This window comes from Bombina bombina, chromosome 11, assembly GCF_027579735.1.
Source record: "Bombina bombina isolate aBomBom1 chromosome 11, aBomBom1.pri, whole genome shotgun sequence".
NCBI classification, from domain to species: domain Eukaryota; kingdom Metazoa; phylum Chordata; class Amphibia; order Anura; family Bombinatoridae; genus Bombina; species Bombina bombina.
In genome coordinates this window covers 24,615,373-24,638,369 of record NC_069509.1, presented here as the reverse complement: position 1 = coordinate 24,638,369, position 22,997 = coordinate 24,615,373, and the positions used below count along the sequence as shown (strand labels likewise).

General features: G+C 36.5%; 1 protein-coding gene across 1 annotated transcript in view; it reads right to left on the bottom strand.

Moving 5' to 3' along the window:
* The window catches only part of LOC128642362 (uncharacterized), a 45,762-nt gene that overhangs the window by 8,793 nt on the left and 13,972 nt on the right, over window positions 1–22,997 (bottom strand). Inside the window, exon 3 of the mRNA XM_053695115.1 lies at window positions 10,911–10,955. Coding sequence (XP_053551090.1) covers window positions 10,911–10,955 — 45 coding nt within the window. The remainder of the gene's footprint in view (window positions 1–10,910; window positions 10,956–22,997) is intronic.

Sequence of the window (22,997 nt, the reverse complement as noted above, 5' to 3'; positions counted from 1 at the left end):
TGGCTGGGGGCGCGCACGGGCGCGCGCGCGCGTGCACGGGGGGGGGGGGGCGGGGCGCGTGCACGGGGAGGGAGCGGGTGGGAACCGCTACACTGCAGAAAATGTGGAAATAAAAAATAGAAAAAAATAGAAAATTTAAACAATCAGTAAGGTGGTGGGGGTTTGTCTGTGTGGGGGGGGGGGGGAAGCTACACTACAGAAAAAAAAAAAAAAAAAAAAAAAAAAAGCACTTTTTATTGTAAACTGGGTACTGGCAGACAGCTGCCAGTACCCAAGATGGCCCCCAATAAGGCAGAGGGGAGGGTTAGAGAGCGGTTTTGGGGGGGATCAGGGAGGTTGGGGGCTAAGGGGGGGATCCTACACAGTAGCATATGTAAATATGCTAAAAAAAAATTTCATTTTTTTTTAAAACCCTTTTATTTTAGTACTGGCAGACTTTCTGCCAGTACTTAAGATGGCGGGGACAATTGTGGGGTGGGGGAGGGAAGGGAGCTGTTTGGGAGGGATCAGGGGGTGGGATGTGTCAGATGGGAGGCTGATCTCTACACTAAAGCTAAAATTAACCCTGCAAGCTCACTACAAACTCCCTAATTAACCCTTTCACTGCTAGCCATAATACACGTGTGAGGCGCAACAGGATTTAGTGGCCTTCTAATTACCAGAAAGCAACGCCAAAGTCATATATGTCTGCTATTTCTGAACAAAGGGGATCCCAGACAAGCATTTACAACCATTTGTGCCATAATTGCACAAGCTGTTTGTAAATGATTTCAGTGAGAAACCTAAAATTGTGAAAAATTTTACGTTTTTTTTAATTTGATCGCATTTGGCGGTGAAATGGTGGCATGAAATATACCAAAATGTGCCTAGATCAATACTTGGGGTTGTCTACTACACTACACTAAAGCTAAAATTAACCCTACAAGCTCCCTAAAAGCTCCCTAATTAACCCCTTAACTGCTGGGCATGATACACTTGTGGTGCGCAGTGGCATTAAGCGGCCTTCTAATTACCAAAAAGCAACGCCAAAGCCATATATGTGTGCTATTTCTGAACAAAGGGGATCCCAGAGAAGAATTTACAACCATTTATGCCATAATTGCACAAGTTGTTTGTAAATAATTTCAGTGAGAAACCAAAAGTTTGTGAAAAAATTTGTGAAAAAGTGAACAATTTTTTGTATTTGATCGCATTTGGCGGTGAAATGGTGGTATGAAATATACCAAAATTGGCCTAGATCAATACTTTGGGATGTCTACTAAAAAAAAATATATACATGTCAAGGGATATTCAGGGATTCCTGAAAGATATCAGTGTTCTAATGTAACTAGCGCTAATTTTGGAAAAAAATGGTTTGGAAATAGCAAAGTGCTACTTGTATTTATGGCCCTATAACTTGCAAAAAAAGCAAAGAACATGTAAACATTGGGTATTTCTAAACTCAGGACAAAATTTAGAAACTATTTAGCATGAGTGTTTTTTGGTGGTTTTAGATATGTAACAGATTTTGGGGGTCAAAGTTAGAAAAAGTGTGTTTTTTTCCATTTTTCCTCATATTTTATCATTTTTTTTATAGTAAATTATAAGATATGATGAAAATAATGGTATCTTTAGAAATTCCATTTAATGGCGAGAAAAACGGTATATAATATGTGTGGGTACAGTAAATGAGTAAGAAGAAAATTACAGCTAAACACAAACACCGCAAAAATGTAAAAATAGCCTTGGTCCCAAACGGACAGAAAATGGAAAAGTGCTCTGGTCACTAAGGGGTTAATAAAAGTTTTTTTTTAACATTTTTGTTCTGTCTTAGTGGTCTGGGCAGAGAGTGCTGCTGTGCATCTTCTAGTGGAATTTCTTCTTTCCATAACTATTCAAACCATGTCCTTGATGCAAAGCACCACTCCTAAATATAGATAAATATATAAATACAAAAATATTGTTATCAATGCTTGATACATTTTATGGAGAGATTGCATTCTATAGTGTAATTGTTAACGTATTCATTGCATTCTATAGTGTAATTGCTAACGTATTCATTGCATTCTATAGTGTAATTGCTAACGTATTCATTGTATTCTATAGTGTAATTGCTAACGTATTCATTGCATTCTATAGTGTAATTGCTAACCTATTCATTGCATTCTATAGTGTAATTGCTAACCTATTCATTGCATTCTATAGTGTAATTGCTAACATATTCATTGCATTCTATAGTGTAATTGCTAACATATTCATTGCATTCTATAGTGTAATTGCTAACGTATTCATTGCATTCTATAGTGTAATTGCTAACCTATTCATTGCATTCTATAGTGTAATTGCTAACGTATTCATTGCATTCTATAGTGTAATTGCTAACCTATTCATTGCATTCTATAGTGTAAGTTGCTAACATAGTGTCATTGCATTCTATAGTGTAATTGCTAACATATTCATTGCATTCTATAGTGTAATTGCTAACGTATTCATTGCATTCTATAGTGTAATTGGCATCGTATTCAGTGCAATTCATATAGTGTAATTGCTAACCTATTCATTGCATTCTATAGTGAATTGCTAACCTATTCATTGCATTCTATAGTGTATTGCTAACGTATTCAGTGCATTCTATAGTGTTAATTGCTAACCGTATTCATTGCATTCTATAGTGTAATTGCTAACGTATTCATTGCATTCTATAGTGTAATTGCTAACATATTCATTGCATTCTATAGTGTAATTGCTAACCTATTCATTGCATTCTATAGTGTAATTGCTAACGTATTCATTGCATTCTATAGTGTAATTGCTAACATATTCATTGCATTCTATAGTGTAATTGCTAACGTATTCATTGCATTCTATAGTGTAATTGCTAACCGTATTCATTGCATTCTATAGTGTAATTGCTAACCGTATTCATTGCATTCTATAGTGTAATTGCTAACCTATTCATTGCATTCTATAGTGTAATTGCTAACGTATTCATTGCATTCTATAGTGTAATTGCTAACATATTCATTGCATTCTATAGTGTAATTGCTAAAGTATTCATTGCATTGTATAGTGTAATTGCTAACATATTCATTGCATTCTATAGTGTAATTGCTAACGTATTCATTGCATTCTATAGTGTAATTGCTAACATATTCATTGCATTCTATAGTGTAATTGCTAACCTATTCATTGCATTCTATAGTGTAATTGCTAACGTATTCATTGCATTCTATAGTGTAATTGCTAACCTATTCATTGCATTCTATAGTGTAATTGCTAACCTATTCATTGCATTCTATAGTGTAATTGCTAACGTATTCATTGCATTCTATAGTGTAATTGCTAACGTATTCATTGCATTCTATAGTGTAATTGCTAACCTATTCATTGCATTCTATAGTGTAATTGCTAACGTATTCATTGCATTCTATAGTGTAATTGCTAACATATTCATTGCATTCTATAGTGTAATTGCTAACCTATTCATTGCATTCTATAGTGTAATTGCTAACCTATTCATTGCATTCTATAGTGTAATTGCTAACTTATTCATTGCATTCTATAGTGTAATTGCTAACGTATTCATTGCATTCTATAGTGTAATTGCTAACGTATTCATTGCATTCTATAGTGTAATTGCTAACCTATTCATTGCATTCTATAGTGTAATTGCTAAACGTATTCATTGCATTCTATAGTGTAATTGCTAACATATTCATTGCATTCTATAGTGTAATTGCTAACCGTATTCATTGCATTCTATAGTGTAATTGCTAACGTATTCATTGCATTCTATAGTGTAATTGCTAACCTATTCATTGCATTCTATAGTGTAATTGCTAACGTATTCATTGCATTCTATAGTGTAATTGCTAACGTATTCATTGCATTCTATAGTGTAATTGCTAACGGTATTCATTGCATTCTATAGTGTAATTGCTAACGTATTCATTGCATTCTATAGTGTAATTGCTAACCGTATTCATTGCATTCTATAGTGTAATTGCTAACCTTATTCATTGCATTCTATAGTGTAATTGCTAACATATTCATTGCATTCTATAGTGTAATTGCTAACCTATTCATTGCATTCTATAGTGTAATTGCTAACTTATTCATTGCATTCTATAGTGTAATTGCTAACCTATTCATTGCATTCTATAGTGTAATTGCTAACGTATTCATTGCATTCTATAGTGTAATTGCTAACCGTATTCATTGCATTCTATAGTGTAATTGCTAACTATTCATTGCATTCTATAGTGTAATTGCTAACGTATTCATTGCATTCTATAGTGTAATTGCTAACGTATTCATTGCATTCTATAGTGTAATTGCTAACCTATTCATTGCATTCTATAGTGTAATTGCTAACGTATTCATTGCATTCTATAGTGTAATTGCTAACATATTCATTGCATTCTATAGTGTAATTGCTAACGTATTCATTGCATTCTATAGTGTAATTGCTAACATATTCATTGCATTCTATAGTGTAATTGCTAACCTATTCATTGCATTCTATAGTGTAATTGCTAACATATTCATTGCATTCTATAGTGTAATTGCTAACGTATTCATTGCATTCTATAGTGTAATTGCTAACGTATTCATTGCATTCTATAGTGTAATTGCTAACATATTCATTGCATTCTATAGTGTAATTGCTAACCTATTCATTGCATTCTATAGTGTAATTGCTAAACTATTCATTGCATTCTATAGTGTAATTGCTAACGTTCATTCATTGCATTCTATAGTGTAATTGCTAACCTATTCATTGCATTCTATAGTGTAATTGCTAACGATATTCATTGCATTCTATAGTGTAATTGCTAACCTATTCATTGCATTCTATAGTGTAATTGCTAAGTATTCATTGCATTGTATAGTGTAATTGCTAACATATTCATTGCATTCTATAGTGTAATTGCTAACTATTCATTGCATTCTATAGTGTAATTGCTAACGTATTCATTGCCATTCTATAGTGTAATTGCTAACATATTCATTGCATTCTATAGTGTAATTGCTAACGTATTCATTGCATTCTATAGTGTAATTGCTAACCTATTCAATGTCATTCTATAGTGTAATTGCTAACGTATTCATTGCTTTCTATAGTGTAATTGCTAACGTATTCATTGCATTCTATAGTGTAATTGCTAACCTATTCATTGCATTCTATAGTGTAATTGCGAACGTATTCATTGCATTCTATAGTGTAATTGCTAACGATTCATTGCATTCTATAGTGTAATTGCTAACGTATTCATTGCATTCTATAGTGTAATTGCTAACATATTCATTGCATTCTATAGTGTAATTGCTAACGTATTCATTGCATTCTATAGTGTAAGTTGCTAACATATTCATTTGCATTCTATAGTGGTAATTGCTAACATATTCATTGCATTCTATAGTTAATTGCTAACGTATTCATTGCATTCTATAGAGTAATTGCTAACGTATTCATTGCATTCTATAGTGTAATTGCTAACGTATTCATTGCATTCTATAGTGTAATGCTAACATATTCATTGCATTCTATAGTGTAATTGCTAACGTATTCATTGCATTCTATAGTGTAATTGCTAACTATTCATTGCATTCTATAGTGTAATTGCTAACGTATTCATTGCATTCTATAGTGTAATTGCTAACGTATTCATTGCATTCTATAGTGTAATTTGCTAACGTATTCATTGCATTCTATAGTGTAATTGCTAACCTATTCATTGCCATTCTATAGTGTAATTGCTAACGTATTCATTGCATTCTATAGTGTAATTGCTAACCTATTCATTGCATTCTATAGTGTAATTGCTACGTATTCATTGCATTCTATAGTGTAATTGCTAACCGTATTCATTGCATTCTATAGTGTAATTGCTAACGTATTCATTGCATTCTATAGTGTAATTGCTAACATATTCATTGCATTCTATAGTGTAATTGCTAACCTATTCATTGCATTCTATAGTGTAATTGCTAACATATTCATTGCATTCTATAGTGTAATTGCTAACCTATTCATTGCATTCTATAGTGTAATTGCTAACATATTCATTGCATTCTATAGTGTAATTGCTAACGTATTCATTGCATTCTATAGTGTAATTGCTAACGTATTCATTGCATTCTATAGTGTAATTGCTAACATATTCATTGCTATTCTATAGTGTAATTGCTAACGTATTCTTGCATTCTATAGTGTAATTGCTAACCTATTCATTGCATTCTATAGTGTAATTGCTAACGTATTCATTGCATTCTATAGTGTAATTGCTAACCTATTCATTGCATTCTATAGTGTAATTGCTAACGTATTCATTGCATTCTATAGTGTAATTGCTAACTATTCATTGCATTCTATAGTGTAATTGCTAACGTATTCATTGCATTCTATAGTGTAATTGCTAACATATTCATTGCATTCTATAGTGTAATTGCTAACCTATTCATTGCATTCTATAGTGTAATGCTAACGTATTCATTGCATTCTATAGTGTAATTGCTAACCTATTCATTGCATTCTATAGTGTAATTGCTAACGTATTCATTGCATTCTATAGTGTAATTGCTAACCTATTCATTGCATTCTATAGTGTAATTGCTAACATATTCATTGCATTCTATAGTGTAATTGCTAACCTATTCATTGCATTCTATAGTGTAATTGCTAACATAGTCATTGCATTCTATAGGTGTAATTGCTAACGTATTCATTGCATTCTATAGTGTAATTGCTAACGTATGCATTGCATTCTATAGTGTAATGCTAAGCGTATTCATTGCATTCTATAGTGTAATTGCTAACCTATTCATTGCATTCTATAGGTGTATTGCTAAGCGTATTCATTGCATTCTATATGTAATTGCTAACCTATTCATTGCATTCTATAGTGTAATTGCTAACGTATTCATTGCATTCTATAGTGTAATTGCTAACGAATTCATTGCATTCTATAGTGTAATTGCTAACATATTCATTGCATTCTTAGAGTGTAATTGCTAACCTATTCATTGCATTCTATAGTGTAATTCTAACCATATGTCATTGCAATTCTATAGTGTAATTGCTAACGTATTCATTGCATTCTATAGTGTAATTGCTAACATATTCATTGCATTCTATAGTGTAATTGCTAACGTATTCATTGCATTCTATAGTGTAATTGCTAACCTATTCATTGCATTCTATAGTGTAATTGCTAACATATTCATTGCATTCTATAGTGTAATTGCTAACATATTCATTGCATTCTATAGTGTAATTGCTAACATATTCATTGCATTCTATAGTGTAATTGCTAACGTATTCATTACATTCTATAGTGTAATTGCTAACGTATTCATTGCATTCTATAGTGTAATTGCTAACGTATTCATTGCATTCTATAGTGTAATTGCTAACATATTCATTGCATCTATAGTGTAATTGCTCACCTATTCATTGCATTCTATAGTGTAATTGCTAACGTATTCATTGCATTCTATAGTGTAATTGCTAACCTATTCATTGCATTCTATAGTGTAATTGCTAACCTATTCATTGCATTCTATAGTGTAATTGCTAACATATTCATTGCATTCTATAGTGTAATTGCTAACGTATTCATTGCATTCTATAGTGTAATTGCTAATGTATTCATTGCATTCTATAGTGTAATTGCTAACATATTCATTGCATTCTATAGTGTAATTGCTAACATATTCATTGCATTCTATAGTGTAATTGCTAACGTATTCATTGCATTCTATAGTGTAATTGCTAACATATTCATTGCATTCTATAGTGTAATTGCTCACCTATTCATTGCATTCTATAGTGTAATTGCTAACGTATTCATTGCATTCTATAGTGTAATTGCTAACCTATTCATTGCATTCTATAGTGTAATTGCTAACCTATTCATTGCATTCTATAGTGTAATTGCTAACATATTCATTGCATTCTATAGTGTAATTGCTAACGTATTCATTGCATTCTATAGTGTAATTGCTAACGTATTCATTGCATTCTATAGTGTAATTGCTAACCTATTAATTGCATTCTATAGTGTAATTGCTAACGTATTCATTGCATTCTATAGTGTAATTGCTAACATATTCATTGCATTCTATAGTGTAATTGCTAACGTATTCATTGCATTCTATAGTGTAATTGCTAACGTATTCATTGCATTCTATAGTGTAATTGCTAACATATTCATTGCATTCTATAGTGTAATTGCTAACGTATTCATTGCATTCTATAGTGTAATTGCTAATATATTCATTGCATTCTATAGTGTAATTGCTAACGTATTCATTGCATTCTATAGTGTAATTGCTAACCTATTAATTGCATTCTATAGTGTAATTGCTAACGTATTCATTGCATTCTATAGTGTAATTGCTAACATATTCATTGCATTCTATAGTGTAATTGCTAACGTATTCATTGCATTCTATAGTGTAATTGCTAACATATTCATTGCATTCTATAGTGTAATTGCTAACCTATTCATTGCATTCTATAGTGTAATTGCTAACGTATTCATTGCATTCTATAGTGTAATTGCTAACGTATTCATTGCATTCTATAGTGTAATTGCTAACATATTCATTGCATTCTATAGTGTAATTGCTAACCTATTAATTGCATTCTATAGTGTAATTGCTAACGTATTCATTGCATTCTATAGTGTAATTGCTAACGTATTCATTGCATTCTATAGTGTAATTGCTAACATATTCATTGCATTCTATAGTGTAATTGCTAACGTATTCATTGCATTTTATAGTGTAATTGCTAACGTATTCATTGCATTCTATAGTGTAATTGCTAACATATTCATTGCATTCTATAGTGTAATTGCTAACATATTCATTGCATTCTATAGTGTAATTGTTAACGCATTCATTGCATTCTATAGTGTAATTGCTAACGTATTCATTGCATTTTATAGTGTAATTGCTAACATATTCATTGCATTCTATAGTGTAATTGTTAACGTATTCATTGCATTCTATAGTGTAATTGCTAACGTATTCATTGCATTTTATAGTGTAATTGCTAACGTATTCATTGCATTCTATAGTGTAATTGCTAACGTATTCATTGCATTCTATAGTGTAATTGCTAACATATTCATTGCATTCTATAGTGTAATTGCTAACATATTCATTGCATTCTATAGTGTAATTGCTAACGTATTCATTGCATTTTATAGTGTAATTGCTAACGTATTCATTGCATTCTATAGTGTAATTGCTAACATATTCATTGCATTTTATAGTGTAATTGCTAACGTATTCATTGCATTCTATAGTGTAATTGCTAACGTATTCATTGCATTCTATAGTGTAATTGCTAACATATTCATTGCATTCTATAGTGTAATTGCTAACATATTCATTGCCTTCTATAGTGTAATTGCTAACGTATTCATTGCATTCTATAGTGTAATTGCTAACGTATTCATTGCATTCTATAGTGTAATTGCTAACGTATTCATTGCATTCTATAGTGTAATTGCTAACATATTCATTGCATTCTATAGTGTAATTGCTAACGTATTCATTGCATTCTATAGTGTAATTGCTAACATATTCATTGCATTCTATAGTGTAATTGCTAACATATTCATTGCATTCTTGCTTTTCAACAGAAGATTCAAAGGAAACAAAGAATATTTTATAATAAAATTCAACCAGAAAGTTTAGTATAATTTTAGTATAGTGGCGGCGACGCTGGGGGCGGAAGATTAGGGGTTAATAAATGTAGGTAGGTGGCGGCAATGTTAGGGGTGGCAGATTAGGGGTTAATAATTGTAATGTAGGTGGCGGTGACATTGGGGACGGCAGATTAGGGGTTAATAAGTGTAATGTAGGTGTCGGCGGTATCGGGTGCAGCAGATTGGGGGTTAATAAGTATAATGTAGGTGTCGGCGATGTCGGGGGCGGCAGATTAGTGGTATTTAGACTTTGGGTTTATGTTAGGGTGTTAGGTGTAAACATAAATTTTGTTTCCTCATAGGAATCAATGGGGCTGCGTTACTGAGCTTTACGCTCCTTTATTGCAGGTGTTAGGCTTTTTTTCAGCCGACTCTCCCCATTGATGTCTATGGGGAAATCGTGCACGAGCACGTAAAACCAGCTCACCACAGCTCACCGCAGTGCTGGTATTGGAGTGTGGAATGGAGCTCAATTTTGCTTTACGCTGACATATTGCCTGCTAACGCTGGGTTTTTGTAAACCTGTAATAGCAGCACTATAGGGAGGTGAGTGGTGACAATAACTTGCAAGTTAGCACTGAGCCACTCTTACCGCAAAACTCGTAATCTAGCCGATTATTATTTATTTTGTCTCCTTTTCCTGTAATTTAATTCTGAAAATGATTGACTTCCCAAACTCCAATTAAAAGTGGAAGTGCAGACACCGCAGTTTTCCACACAGCTATTGGTTGAACACTCTAGTAAGTCATTTATAACTGTCTCTAATATAACTAATCTAATTGGCCTTGGCGGAAAAAGAATCCTTACAATATGGCGGCACTAACTGCTTTATGGACATAAACCTTATTTTTATTATTTAAACAGCTAATAGCATTTAAAAAAATACATTCATAGATTATTCTCAAGCTAATCTTTGCTCTGAATAATTAATTTTATCAATGATTTATTTAGTGCCTAATGTCCCTTTAATATTGCCCTATCAACAAGGGGAATGGAGATGGAAAGTCTCATGTTATAATCATGGCTGACTGCTTATACTGTTACGCAGTGATTGCTTCATATGCCTGGAGCTTATTTGATTATATTTGTCCCTTACAGTAAGAGAGATAAGAAATACTTTATAGACCACTACTCACATTAGAATTGTTAAAGTCCATTGTGCACTTAGAGGCTGCTAAGCAAATAAAACTGGTAAATTGCTTTACTTACTGTCACCTTTTTCTCCACGAACTGTAAATTTCTGCTTTTTCTTGGCTGAAAAATAGAATGCACTATATATAAAAATAACTCTTTGATTTGAGGATATTGTGTTAGTGTACGTTAGGTTTGTCTTTGCTTTATGCCAGCTAATGGTAATCCCTGTGTGCGATGTATCTGTAGGCAGATTAGTGTGATTGATGTTTGTTGGTATTGTTAGTACAGACCTCACAGCTATCCCTATATGAGAGGGACAGTCCCGGAATTAGAGCTCTGTCCAGCTGTCCTTCTATACCAGCCACATGGCAAATTTCTCTTAGCCCCACCCACTAAACACCTAAAAAAGCACACAAATTTCCCAGACAAACTCTTAGACCACCAAGACACATCCACAATCTCACCCACGAACCACCCATGATCCTAACCACCCATGATCCAACCCCTCCCAACACAGGCCCCCTTCAATCAGGAGAGTGCCTAATAACAAGCCCCAAATGTAGGCAGCAATGTGATTGCGAATCTGTTTATATGACGTGACAGAAGATGTTGGGGAAATTGACTCACAGAATGCTTTGGACTCTACTATCTGTGTGTTGGTAATAGTGGCTGTTTATTCATGGTGTGCAAGTCATTAGGCACCATTATCAAACAGCCAGATGTTTCAGGCTCACTGCTCCTTAACCTCTCCACTACCTAAAAGGTAGCAGATTAAAATCATCCAGATCCAATATGATCGGGATGATTGACAGCCCCTGCTAGCAGCCAATTGGCCACTATTAAAGGGACACTGAACCTAATTTTTTTTTTTTTTTCTTTTGTAATTCAGAAAGAGCAGCAATTTTAAGCAACTTTCTAATTTACTCCTATTATCAATTTTTCTTCGTTCTCTTGCTATCATTATTTGAAAAAGTAAGCATCTAAGTTTTTTTTTGGTTTCAGTACTCTAAACAGCAATTTTTTATTGGTGGATGAGTTTATTCACCAATCAGCAAGGACAACCCAGGTTGTTCACCAAAAATGGGCCGGCATCTAAACTTACATTCTTGCATTTCAAATAAAGATACCAAGTGAATGAAGAACATTTGATAATAGGAGTAAATTAGAAAGTTGCTTAAAATTTCTTGCTCAATCTGAATCACGAAAGAATTTTTTTGGGTACAGTGTCCCTTTAAGCAGGGGGTGGCATTGTACAAGCATTTCTGTTTAAATGCCTGTGCAATGATAAATGTGCAATGATAAATGTTTGACATTTACTAAAGTGAAAACTGTACTTGTAAAAATGTCAGGTTTCAATTCTCTACAGCTCTCCACAGTACTCCCAAATTTACTGAAAGTAATTTCAGTAAATAGCTGTGTATCTATTATTATTTACTCTATTTACTAAAAATGGTATTTGGAAAATCTATATTTTCTGCAGTAAAACAGTGAGAATGTGCTTGGCTTAAATATAAATGGTCATAAAAGGGGTACATGCCTTGAGCTCTTCATGAAAAGATTGTTAAAAAGATTGTTGCAAATATTGCTCCCATATAGTGCTCAAGACATGTGCACGCTCCTGAGCTTACCTCAGTATTCTCTAATGGAATCTAGCTAAATTTCAACCAAAGACAGCAGCTAAATTAAAAAAAAAACTGCCTTGTGTTATCAGGCATACATTAATACAATTGACCTCTGTGTGCTTACAGGGATATTAAACATTGCTGCATTAGTAAAAACAAATATGTTAAAGCAAAGTAAACATAAAAATAAACAGATTGTAGGGGGCGGAGCCTGGCCACGCTTGCTGATGGCCGCACACTAGTTGAGCTCTGAAGCCTCAAAGCTCTTACATAAGGCATAGAATGACCCATAGCACATAAGAACCACTCAAAATTCATTCCACATATCACTGAAGGTGGCGACTATCGTAATTGACCCTTTAAATCCTCAACCGTGAACCAGAGGGGACCGGAGAAGTCAGAAGTGCCTCCCTGCCACATTAGACCCTGGGGAGTGTGACCGCATCAGGCAAAAAAGCTGGAGACTAACCTGAGAGATCGAGCTGGATTATTGCCACTGTGCTAGCCGGTCTGAAGCTGTGCACACTCGAAGGACACTGACCGGAGCAGCGGCACTGGAGCGGGCCTTGACTTGGGGCCTTGAGCAATTTGGGACGCAGCTGCTGACCTGGCCCATTGGCGCGAAACGGCTATACCGGGCTTCCTGACTCACGGTGTTGGTGAGTAAACCGCAACAAGCATTTTATGTCTGGTTGTGTGGGGGACAGAGGACTTGGTCATACACAGCTTGCCCTGTATAGAAAAGCCTGCAGACACATGTGCCGGTGTAACCGGATGATAGCTGTATGCTTGTGGTGCCTATAGCACAGCTTTATCAGGAAGAAATACCTTTTTGCACTATTGAAACAAATTGATTGTTAAGGGACTCACAAGTTTGGGGCACTGGGCTGCTACATGTCAGCATTTACAAAAGTTTTCATTTTTTAGACAGTCACTACTGCATATAGCACCGCAAGCTTGCCGTAAAAGATAACTGGGGTGCTGGAATAGAAGTGATCACTGACCCCTTAGCTTTTCACAGCTAGGAATGGCTACTAGGAAAGGCCCAAAGCCCACCAAAAGCTCCCAATCCTCCAACATGGAGCATTACTTGATTTCCTCAGAGACAGCCTCATGTACAAACAGAGAAGGGCCCACAGGCAGTAAACAATCAACGGCTGTGCAAACATGGAGTGCAGACTCTGACCAATCTAACTATGTTACTAAGGAAGATATTAAACATTTGTCTTCTAAGAATGACATTAGGGAAGCAATGGGTGATGTTAAGCTGATGTTTGGTGAGCTCAAGAAAGACATAATGATGGTGGACCGCAAAGTAGAGCAGGTAGAAGAAGCACAGGAAATTATGCGCTCAGATCTGCAGCAGCAGGCTAGCTGCATACAATCCCAAGAGGCCTCAGTCCAATCACTAACTGATAGAATCGAAGACCTGGAGAACAGGAGCAGGCGGAATAACCTGCGACTCCGCGGTGTGCCTGAAACAGTAAGCCCGCCCGACATTAACCATTATATACAAGAATTCTTTAAATTTCTCAAAAATGCACCAGACACAGAGGAAATTCAGGTTGAAAGGGCACATCGGGCGCTCCGTCCTAGGCCTCCAGCCAGAGCACCACCCAGAGACATTATCATAAAACTCCTATCATACAGGGATAAAGAAGAAATCTTGAGACATGCAAGAAATAAGCACCCACTGCATTTTGAAGGTGCGGATATACAGGTCTTTAATGATTTATGCCCGGCTACTCTTCAAAAACGGAGAGACCTTCGCTATATAACTTTAAGGTTAAAGGAACAGCGGATCCCATACAGATGGGGGTTCCCCACATGCTTAATAGCTTCTAAAAACGGATAATCTGCCATCTTCAGAACACCGGACGACCTTCCCGCTTTTTGCCAGGCCTTAGGCATCCAGATCAACCCTCCAAATATGGCTGTAGCAGCTCACCAGCAAAGGCCGGAGGTGGAGAGGGATAGGGATTGATCCATAGTTTAATATCCCACGAGACTGGTTTAAATGTTATTATTGACATCCCCCTGTTGGACTTGAGAGACATAATCTGTTCATTCAAATTTTCAGTTGTTGCTATATTTATTAATGTAATGTCTTAAGCATAAAACTTTTTTTTTTTTTCTTCTTTTTTTTTTTTTTTTTCCCTTTTATTCACTGTTTTTCCCTTATGAGATAGCTGCCCCCCTGCCTTTTTGATTTCCCTCCTCTCACTAGTATCACCGTCTAGACCTTTGAAGGAAGTTTCTATAACGGATGTCTTGCAGTTCGTCAGAGTGGAGGTAGACTCTCATGCAGATTGGTAATCACTTAGATTAACTTGTGTATATAGCTATCCATTCCTATATCAATTGCAAGCTTGTTAAATGAATGCATAATCTATCTTTTTCACAGGATGTTCTTAAAATATAGTATCAGCTCATCTCTAATTGCATTATGACACCAAGGTGAACGCATAGTTGTTAATTATGTTTAGGCAGATACCTGTGTTTGCTCTCCCTTCACTGTGCGTAAGAGGGGGGGGGGGTCGAGAGGTAGGGGCCACTTGGAAGTCACTGACATAATTTGATTTGTAAATATATGTAAAGAAAAGGTGCTAGCTCAGTATACCACATAAGGGAATAAGCTGATGGAACGGGAAGGTCTTAAAAAGTCAGGGAATAATGTATACCCTAGCCCTCCTGATCCCCTATTTACTTTGCAACACATGCAACTTAAGACGCACTTGAGACAGGTATTCCCCATAAGTTAGTGGTCTCTCTGGTGGGCGGGGGGACTGCTTTTAGGTTTTAGGGATGTTATTCCACAAATATATGGTTCTAATGTTTACATTCTAATGTTTTGTATTTCTGGGTCTTTCTTACCTACAAAGTTTATTTTTCTGTTAATAATGTATTTGTAAGAGTAATGAGGTTACTACCTCCTGTTGAGTAAGTTATATAGTTTCCTTCTGGCTTGGAAGCTATACTTTTCTCTTTATTATCTTGCCCTTCTTCTATCTTTGGGAAAGGTATTCTTTTCTTTGCCCCTCCTTCTCTTCTCCCTTCTCTTACCTACTCTCACGAGCTACCTGATTTCTATCTCATTCGTGTTTGAGACTATTGGCTCTACTACTGTCATTGGCTATCCTACCTAATTACTCGTTTACCTTCTATCCCTTCTCTTCTCCCCCCCCCCCCTTTTTTTAATTTTTTTTTTTTTTCTCCCAGATGGCCAATTCACAGACACAGGTCAGGCGACACACTTTTGATTTAGTGACTATAAATGTCAAGGGCCTTAATAGCCCAGGGAAAAGATCTATGATCACCCGGGACTTACATCGGATGGGGAGTGACATAGTGTTCATTCAGGAGACCCATTTCTCTAGGCTTAGAGAACCAAAATGGTTCGATAGACAGTACCCAGTGGCATACTTTGCCTCAGGTGCATCAAAAAAAAATGGAGTGGGAATACTTTTCCATCCTACAGTCCCTTTCCAGGTAGACCAAATAGTTAGAGAACCAGATGGTAGATATATAATTTTAACCGGCTCACTTTTCGGCAGACCTTTGACCCTGGCCAATCTCTATCTTCCGAACAAAGCCCAAGATATATTTTTTAAAAAACTTATGCTCAAGATCCTGGAGATACAGAAAGGCACTCTTTTTTTGGGCGGCGACTTTAATGTGTCACTGGACCCGGCCCTGGATACTTCTGATGGTCTCTCCAGCGCTCCCCACAGGGTAGTCAAACATCTCACTAAATCCCTCACAGACCTAGTGGTACATGATGTGTGGCGTACTTTTCATCCTTTAACTAAAAACTTTACTTTTTACTCACATCCTCACAGGAAATACACGAGGATAGATTACCTATTTGCAGACTCCGCGGGTTTAGCAGTCACAACCGGCAGTAATATCGTCGCGATCACGTGGTCGGATCACGCTCCAGTTAGATGCACTGTAGACTGGCCCGACTCACCAATAACTCCTTATATTTGGAGACTGGATGAGTTTCTCTTAAATGACAAAGTACTAATCCAGGAGTTACACACTCGCCTGGAGGAATACTTCCGTTTAAATACAACCGACCAAATAGACAGTTTTACTGTCTGGGAAGCTCACAAATGTGTTCATCGGGACATTTTAATGAGACATGGTGCAAAATTGCGCCGAACTAAAAGAGAAATATACTCAGCACTGTTAGAACAGGTGACTCAGAAAGAGGCAGCACATAAACTTAGCCCCACTGATCAGGTGCTGCGGGAGGAACTGATTGTGGCTAGGTCAGCCCTGTTGAGGCACCTGCAAGAGGAACAACACAAGAAAGCACTCATTCTGAGGCAGAAGTTTTTTGAACAGGGAAATAAAGCAGGGAGGCTCTTGGCTCGTGCTTTAGCACGGAAACGACTAAATTCCTATGTATTCGAAATCTTGGATGACCAAGGAACAATACACAAAGATGGACAAGCGATTGCTAATACCTTTGGGAAATTCTATGAATCTCTCTATAATATTCACCCGAGCGACCCAGTACGGGGAGAATTAAATGTTGACCAGATTCCTGAGCAGGAGGTCGCAGATTACTTAGAAGATATTGATCTTCCGCGACTTTCGGAAGATGAAACGGAACAACTAGAAGCCCCGTTTGTTGCGGAGGAAATCATGGAGGCTATTAAGAGTCTTCAGATTGGTAAAAGTCCGGGCCCTGATGGAATTGGGGCTCGATATTACAAAACCTTTGCAAACATTATAATACCCAGATTACTCCAATTGTTTAATTGGTTGGCTGGCGACCCAGTATTGCCTAGACCGATGTTAGAAGCCTTCATCGCAGTTATTCCTAAACCAGACAAACCAGTGACACAAACTGGTAGTTACAGACCGATCTCCCTTCTTAACGTAGACGTTAAAATACTAGCGAAAGTTATAGCGAATCGACTTAAAAAGTACCTACCTAAATTAATCTCTACTGATCAGACAGGTTTTATCCCAGCAAGAGAGGCACGAGATAACACTCTTCGGGTCCTCCAGCTGATCTCTGCAGCCCAGGCCAACTCCGCGCCGTTGGTCCTGGTATCAACGGACGCGGAGAAGGCCTTTGACCGGGTTAACTGGTTGTTTATGCGCCACACCCTGGCGAAGGTGGGTCTGGGCCCACGTTTTATCAATGGGGTGTTCTCCTTGTATTCCGGCCCAAGCGCACGTGTTAGGGTGAATGGTATTCTCTCTGCGCCCTTTTCGATTTCGAATGGAACGCGGCAGGGTTGCCCGCTATCCCCCCTGCTGTTTGCCCTGGTTATGGAGGCCTTGGCCTGCAAAATAAGAGCTAATGCCGCTATTTGCGGATTTCGAGTCGGCGAAATGGAGCATAAATTGATAATGTATGCGGATGACGTCCTGCTGACTCTTGCAGACAATGGTGCTTCCCTGCGAGCGGCACTAACAGAGATTAAGGAATATGGTCGGGTCTCGGATTTCCTTCTCAATCTTTCCAAATCGGAAATACTGAACGTCTCCATGCCTTGCGAAGAATATGTGGCTCAGAACCTGGAATGCCCTCTTAAAATTGCTACTAAGCACTTGAAATATCTTGGCATTCTGCTTGCTCCCTCAATGGGGGAGATAGTAAACGTCAACTATAGAAACATCAGAGATTCTATTGCAGGAGATTTGAGATCTTGGAAAAATAAAACCATCTCATGGATGGGGAGGATAAATGTAGCCAAAATGAATGTGCTACCTAGGATGCTTTATATAATGCAGACGATCCCATTAGCAGCGGCTGAACATCTGATTCACCAAGTACAAGTACTAATGGAATCTTATATATGGAATGACCTAAAGCCAAGGATTAACAAGAAGACAATGTATCTTCCTAGAGACAGAGGGGGGGCGGGAGTGCCACTGCTCATTGAATACCATAGAGCAATGATTCTACAACGAATTGTTGAATGGTGTCACGGTTCCTTGGACAAGGCTTGGATTGAGTTGGACAGGGAGATCCTCCAAAGGGGTAATGTTGGTTCGCTGGCTTGGATAAGTGCCAAACACCGCCCACAATGCATATCGCACTATCCTCTCTTGCAAGACGTTTTTCAAATTTGGGACAAACTCATTAAAACCACACATTTTATCTCATCAACCGCAGCACCGGTTACCCCCGTACTGGAAAATCCAGATACTGGAATAGCAAATAAAAGATACTCTACGGGAGTCTCCTACCCTCTCTCAGAGGCTGCTATTTCCAATGTAATTGAACATGATAAACTTAAGCCACAGGCAGATCTAGCCGCTTGGAATCCAGCGCTGTTCTCCTCATGGTTTAGAACATCACAATTAACACATTTCTTCACTAAAGCGCGTAATAGAGATCAACTGACCAGGCAGAAAACTCCATTTGAGGAACTCTGTACCTCATCCACTATCCCGCGCCACCTGATCTCCTCGTTATACACACTGTTGATGGAGGGAGATGGGGAAATTAAACCCACTTACGTAGAGGCGTGGCATAGAGAGTTGGGACTGGAGATTGACGCGCAATCTTGGCGATCTATCTTCAACAAAACAAGAAAGGCGTCTGTGTCTATTCGACTGCAGGAAATGCATTTTAAATTCATAAGTAGGTGGTATATGACTCCGCAACGGCTGCGGAGGATATATCATCACCTGAATGGGGAGTGCTGGAGGGGCTGTGGGGAGGAAGGCACAATGTTGCACCTATGGTGGGGGTGCCCACTTATAAGACCCTTTTGGGAAGCAGTGTTCGGGGAGGCCAGCAGGCTCCTGAAAATGATTGTGCCCCCGGACCCCAAATACCTTATCTTTCATGAAATTCCCAGAATAATTGAAGTACATAAGAAAAATTTGTTCCTTCTGTTCCTAAATTGCGCAAAGAGTCTTGTTCCAAGGCATTGGAAATCCCAACAAGTGCCGACTTTGGGTGAATGGAGGGCTGGGGTCGGGGATCTGCTGAACTTGGAAAGATACCACTATGTAATGTCAGGCAAAACTGAAACACATCAATATATGGTACTATTATGGGAGGGCAAAGAGATATAAATTATTGATTCTAACTGATGATTTTGTCTGGAGGTGAGTCGATAGGTACACTTATCTGGGTTTTTTTTTTTTTTTCCTTCCCCCTCCCTCCCCCTCCTTTCTCTATAACCTCTTATGGTATATCCTCTAGCTTTTCTTTCTTCTCTTTTCCATTTTTTCCTTACGTGATGCACTAAAGAGCAACGCATGTGAACATACCAGTTATCTGCTTGTGAAATTCATTTTTAAAATTATTGTGTAGGCGTTTTTCTAACTGCGATACAATCCACATAGAACTTAGCAAATATCATATGGTTAAACACTACAATGTTAGCTTCAGCTGGTCCTTTGCCATCAGGATCTAAATGTAAAATATGTATGACATTACGTGAATTGTTATTCTGCTAGGTTATTATATTGCACTTATGTAAAAGATTGATGAATGTTCACGAATGTTCTTAAAATTATTGTGTAGACGTCTTTATAGATGCGGTACAATTCACTTAGAAATTAGCAAGTATTATGTGGTTAAACATTACAATGTTAGCTTTAGCTGGTCCTTTGTCATCGGGATCTAAATGTAAAACATGTATGCCATTATGTGAATTGTTACTCTGCAAAGTTATTGTATTGCACTTATGTTAAAGATTGATGAATGTTCACTAATAAAGCTTGTTTTCAAAAAAAAAAAAAAAAACAGATTGTAAAATGAGTACTTAGAAATTCTCAGTGTAGACACTGCCCTCAGGGATATAAGAGAGCTGACATGTTGACAATCTAGGTTGCATTCTGTTTCTTCTGAGCATGGGCAAATCTGACTTCCTGTTTCTCATTATTATTATATTCATTATTATTATATCATACTTTATTTATAAAGCCCCAATAAATTCTGCAGCGCTTTCCATGGGTACAAAAGATAAAAGTGATAGGTGAAGTAAGAAAAGAAGAGCGCTAGGAAGCTAATACCAAAATGGAGTGAACAAAGGAGTTTATGTGTAACCCCTTTTAATCCGATATATAGATCTATATAATTATATATATGTAATGATTGCTGTGATTGATAATTAAGTGGATATGAACCAATAAAAAAATAAAAAAGTTATATTAAAAAAAGGATTTTTATTAATGCTATAACATGTGTATGGAATAGAATCTCATAAAAACAGCCGCACAATGGAAATGGTATTTCATACAATATATAAGTGGCAAGGTATACAATGTCAACCGTAAAATGTACTATATAATATAAGAAAATAATGTAAAAACATCCGTATGTGTTTAATAAGGTATTTTCAGTTACTACATAAGATCTATACAAAATAGTTGATCTATAGAACTTATTACACACTAAAAGGTGATGGATGTGTTATTTCATAGACAGAAATGATCACATATATAATGTATTAAAAAGCAGTTTATGGTATTAATTAATTAAAATAGAGAAGCAACAGGTTGGTCAACCTTTAAAAACACATTTTCACATCTAAAAATACATTTTCACATCTAAAAATACATTTCACATCTAAAAATACATTTGCGCAATAGAAATTCATATGGAAATGAAAAAATCAAAGAAAAGTAGCGTAGTAAGATCTGAGAATGACTCTAAGTTCATGAAGCGCTTGTGGATACTATTATTTCAGATCTTACTACGTTATTTTTCTTTGATTTTTTCATTTCCATATGAATTTCTATTGCGCAAATGTGTTTTTAAAGGATGGCCAACCTGTTGCTTCTCTATTTTAATTAATTAAAGGGACACTGAACCCAAATTTTGTATTTTGTGATTCAGATAGAGCATGACATTTTAAGCAACTTGCTAATTTATTCCTATTATAAATTTTTCTTCGTTCTCTTGCTATCTTTATTTTAAAATGAAGGCATCTACGCTTTTATTTATTCATTCAGACCTCTGGGCAGCACTTTTTTATTGGTGGATGAATTTATCCACCAATCAGCAAGAACAACCCAGGTTGTTCATCAAAAATGGGCCGGCATCTAAACTTACATTCTTGCATTTCAAATAAAGATAGCAAGAGAATTAAGAAAATTTGATAATAGGAGTAAATTGGGTTCAGTGTACCTTTAATACCACAAACTGCTTTTTAACACATTATATATGTGATCATTTCTGTCTATGAAATAACGCATCCATCACATTTTAGTGTGTAATAAGTTCTATAGATCAACTATTTTGTATAGATCTTATGTAGTAACTGAAAACACCTTATTAAACACATACGTATGTTTTTACATTATTTTCTTATATTATATATAGTACATTTTACGGTTGACATTGTATACCTTGCCACTTATATATTGTATGAAATACCATTTCCATTGTGTGGCTGTTTTTATGAGATTCTATTCCATACACATGTTATAGCATTAATAAAAATCCTTTTTTTTTAACATAATTTGTTTTATTTTTTTATTGGTTCATATCCACTTAATTATCAATCACAGCAATCATTACATATATATAATTATATAGATCTATATATCGGATTAAAAGGGGTTACACATAAACTCCTTTGTTCACCCCATTTTGGTATTAGCTTCCCAGCACTCTTCTTTTCTTACTAAACCTATCCCTGAACATATCCTTTGGTAGCTTAGAGGAAGCTTCCTTTTGAAAAAAAGAGCTTATACCTAAACAGCGCAGAGAATATATCCCTACCAGTACACAAAAGATAAAAGTACAACAATGATACAATATTTTTAACCCCTTATGGACCAGCAACGTACCCTTTATATCACTGGTCTTTCTATGGGGATTTAAATTTTAATAACTATTTCTGGTGGCCAGTAGGAAGGAAGGGGGTATAATAGTAGGACACGTTTCTTTTTGCGAAACCCGTGCTTTTGTACCCAAGAAAACCCTTAAGGACCAGTCATGTACAGGGTATGTTGTGGTCATTAAGGGGTTAAGAAACAGGGCAAAATGTATCAAACAAATACAGAAGGAACTAAGGGCCCTATTCCTGTGGGAACCTACAATCTAGAAGGGTAGGAGGTTGAGAAACAAGAGGTGGGGACAGCAAGGGCGAGAATGATGCTAATACAGAGTTAGCTGAGGGCAATAATTAGGTAAGTGGAAATCATTTGTCACTGATTTGGGTGGGGACTTCCTTGAACAAAAATGTTTATAGGGAATGTTTAAAGGAGGACAGATTAAGGAAAAGTCAGACAGCGTGAGGAAGTGCATTCCAGAAGGTTGGTGCCGCACGAGAGAAGTCCTGCAGTCACTACTTTTTAAACAAAACACATACTATCCAAAGCAACATCCCAACACCAACCTGCAATCTTACAACAGGCCCATTTACTTCCTCTGCCACTCTCATGCATATTCCATTCAGCGAATGAGAATTACATTTCTTAGTTACTATCTGCCTCACTAGCTGTCCACTTGACCCTATCCCTTCCCATCTAATACCCTCCCTGTCTTCCACCCTCACTCCTGCTCTTACTCACATCTTTAACCTATCTCTCTATACCGGTTCATTCCCAT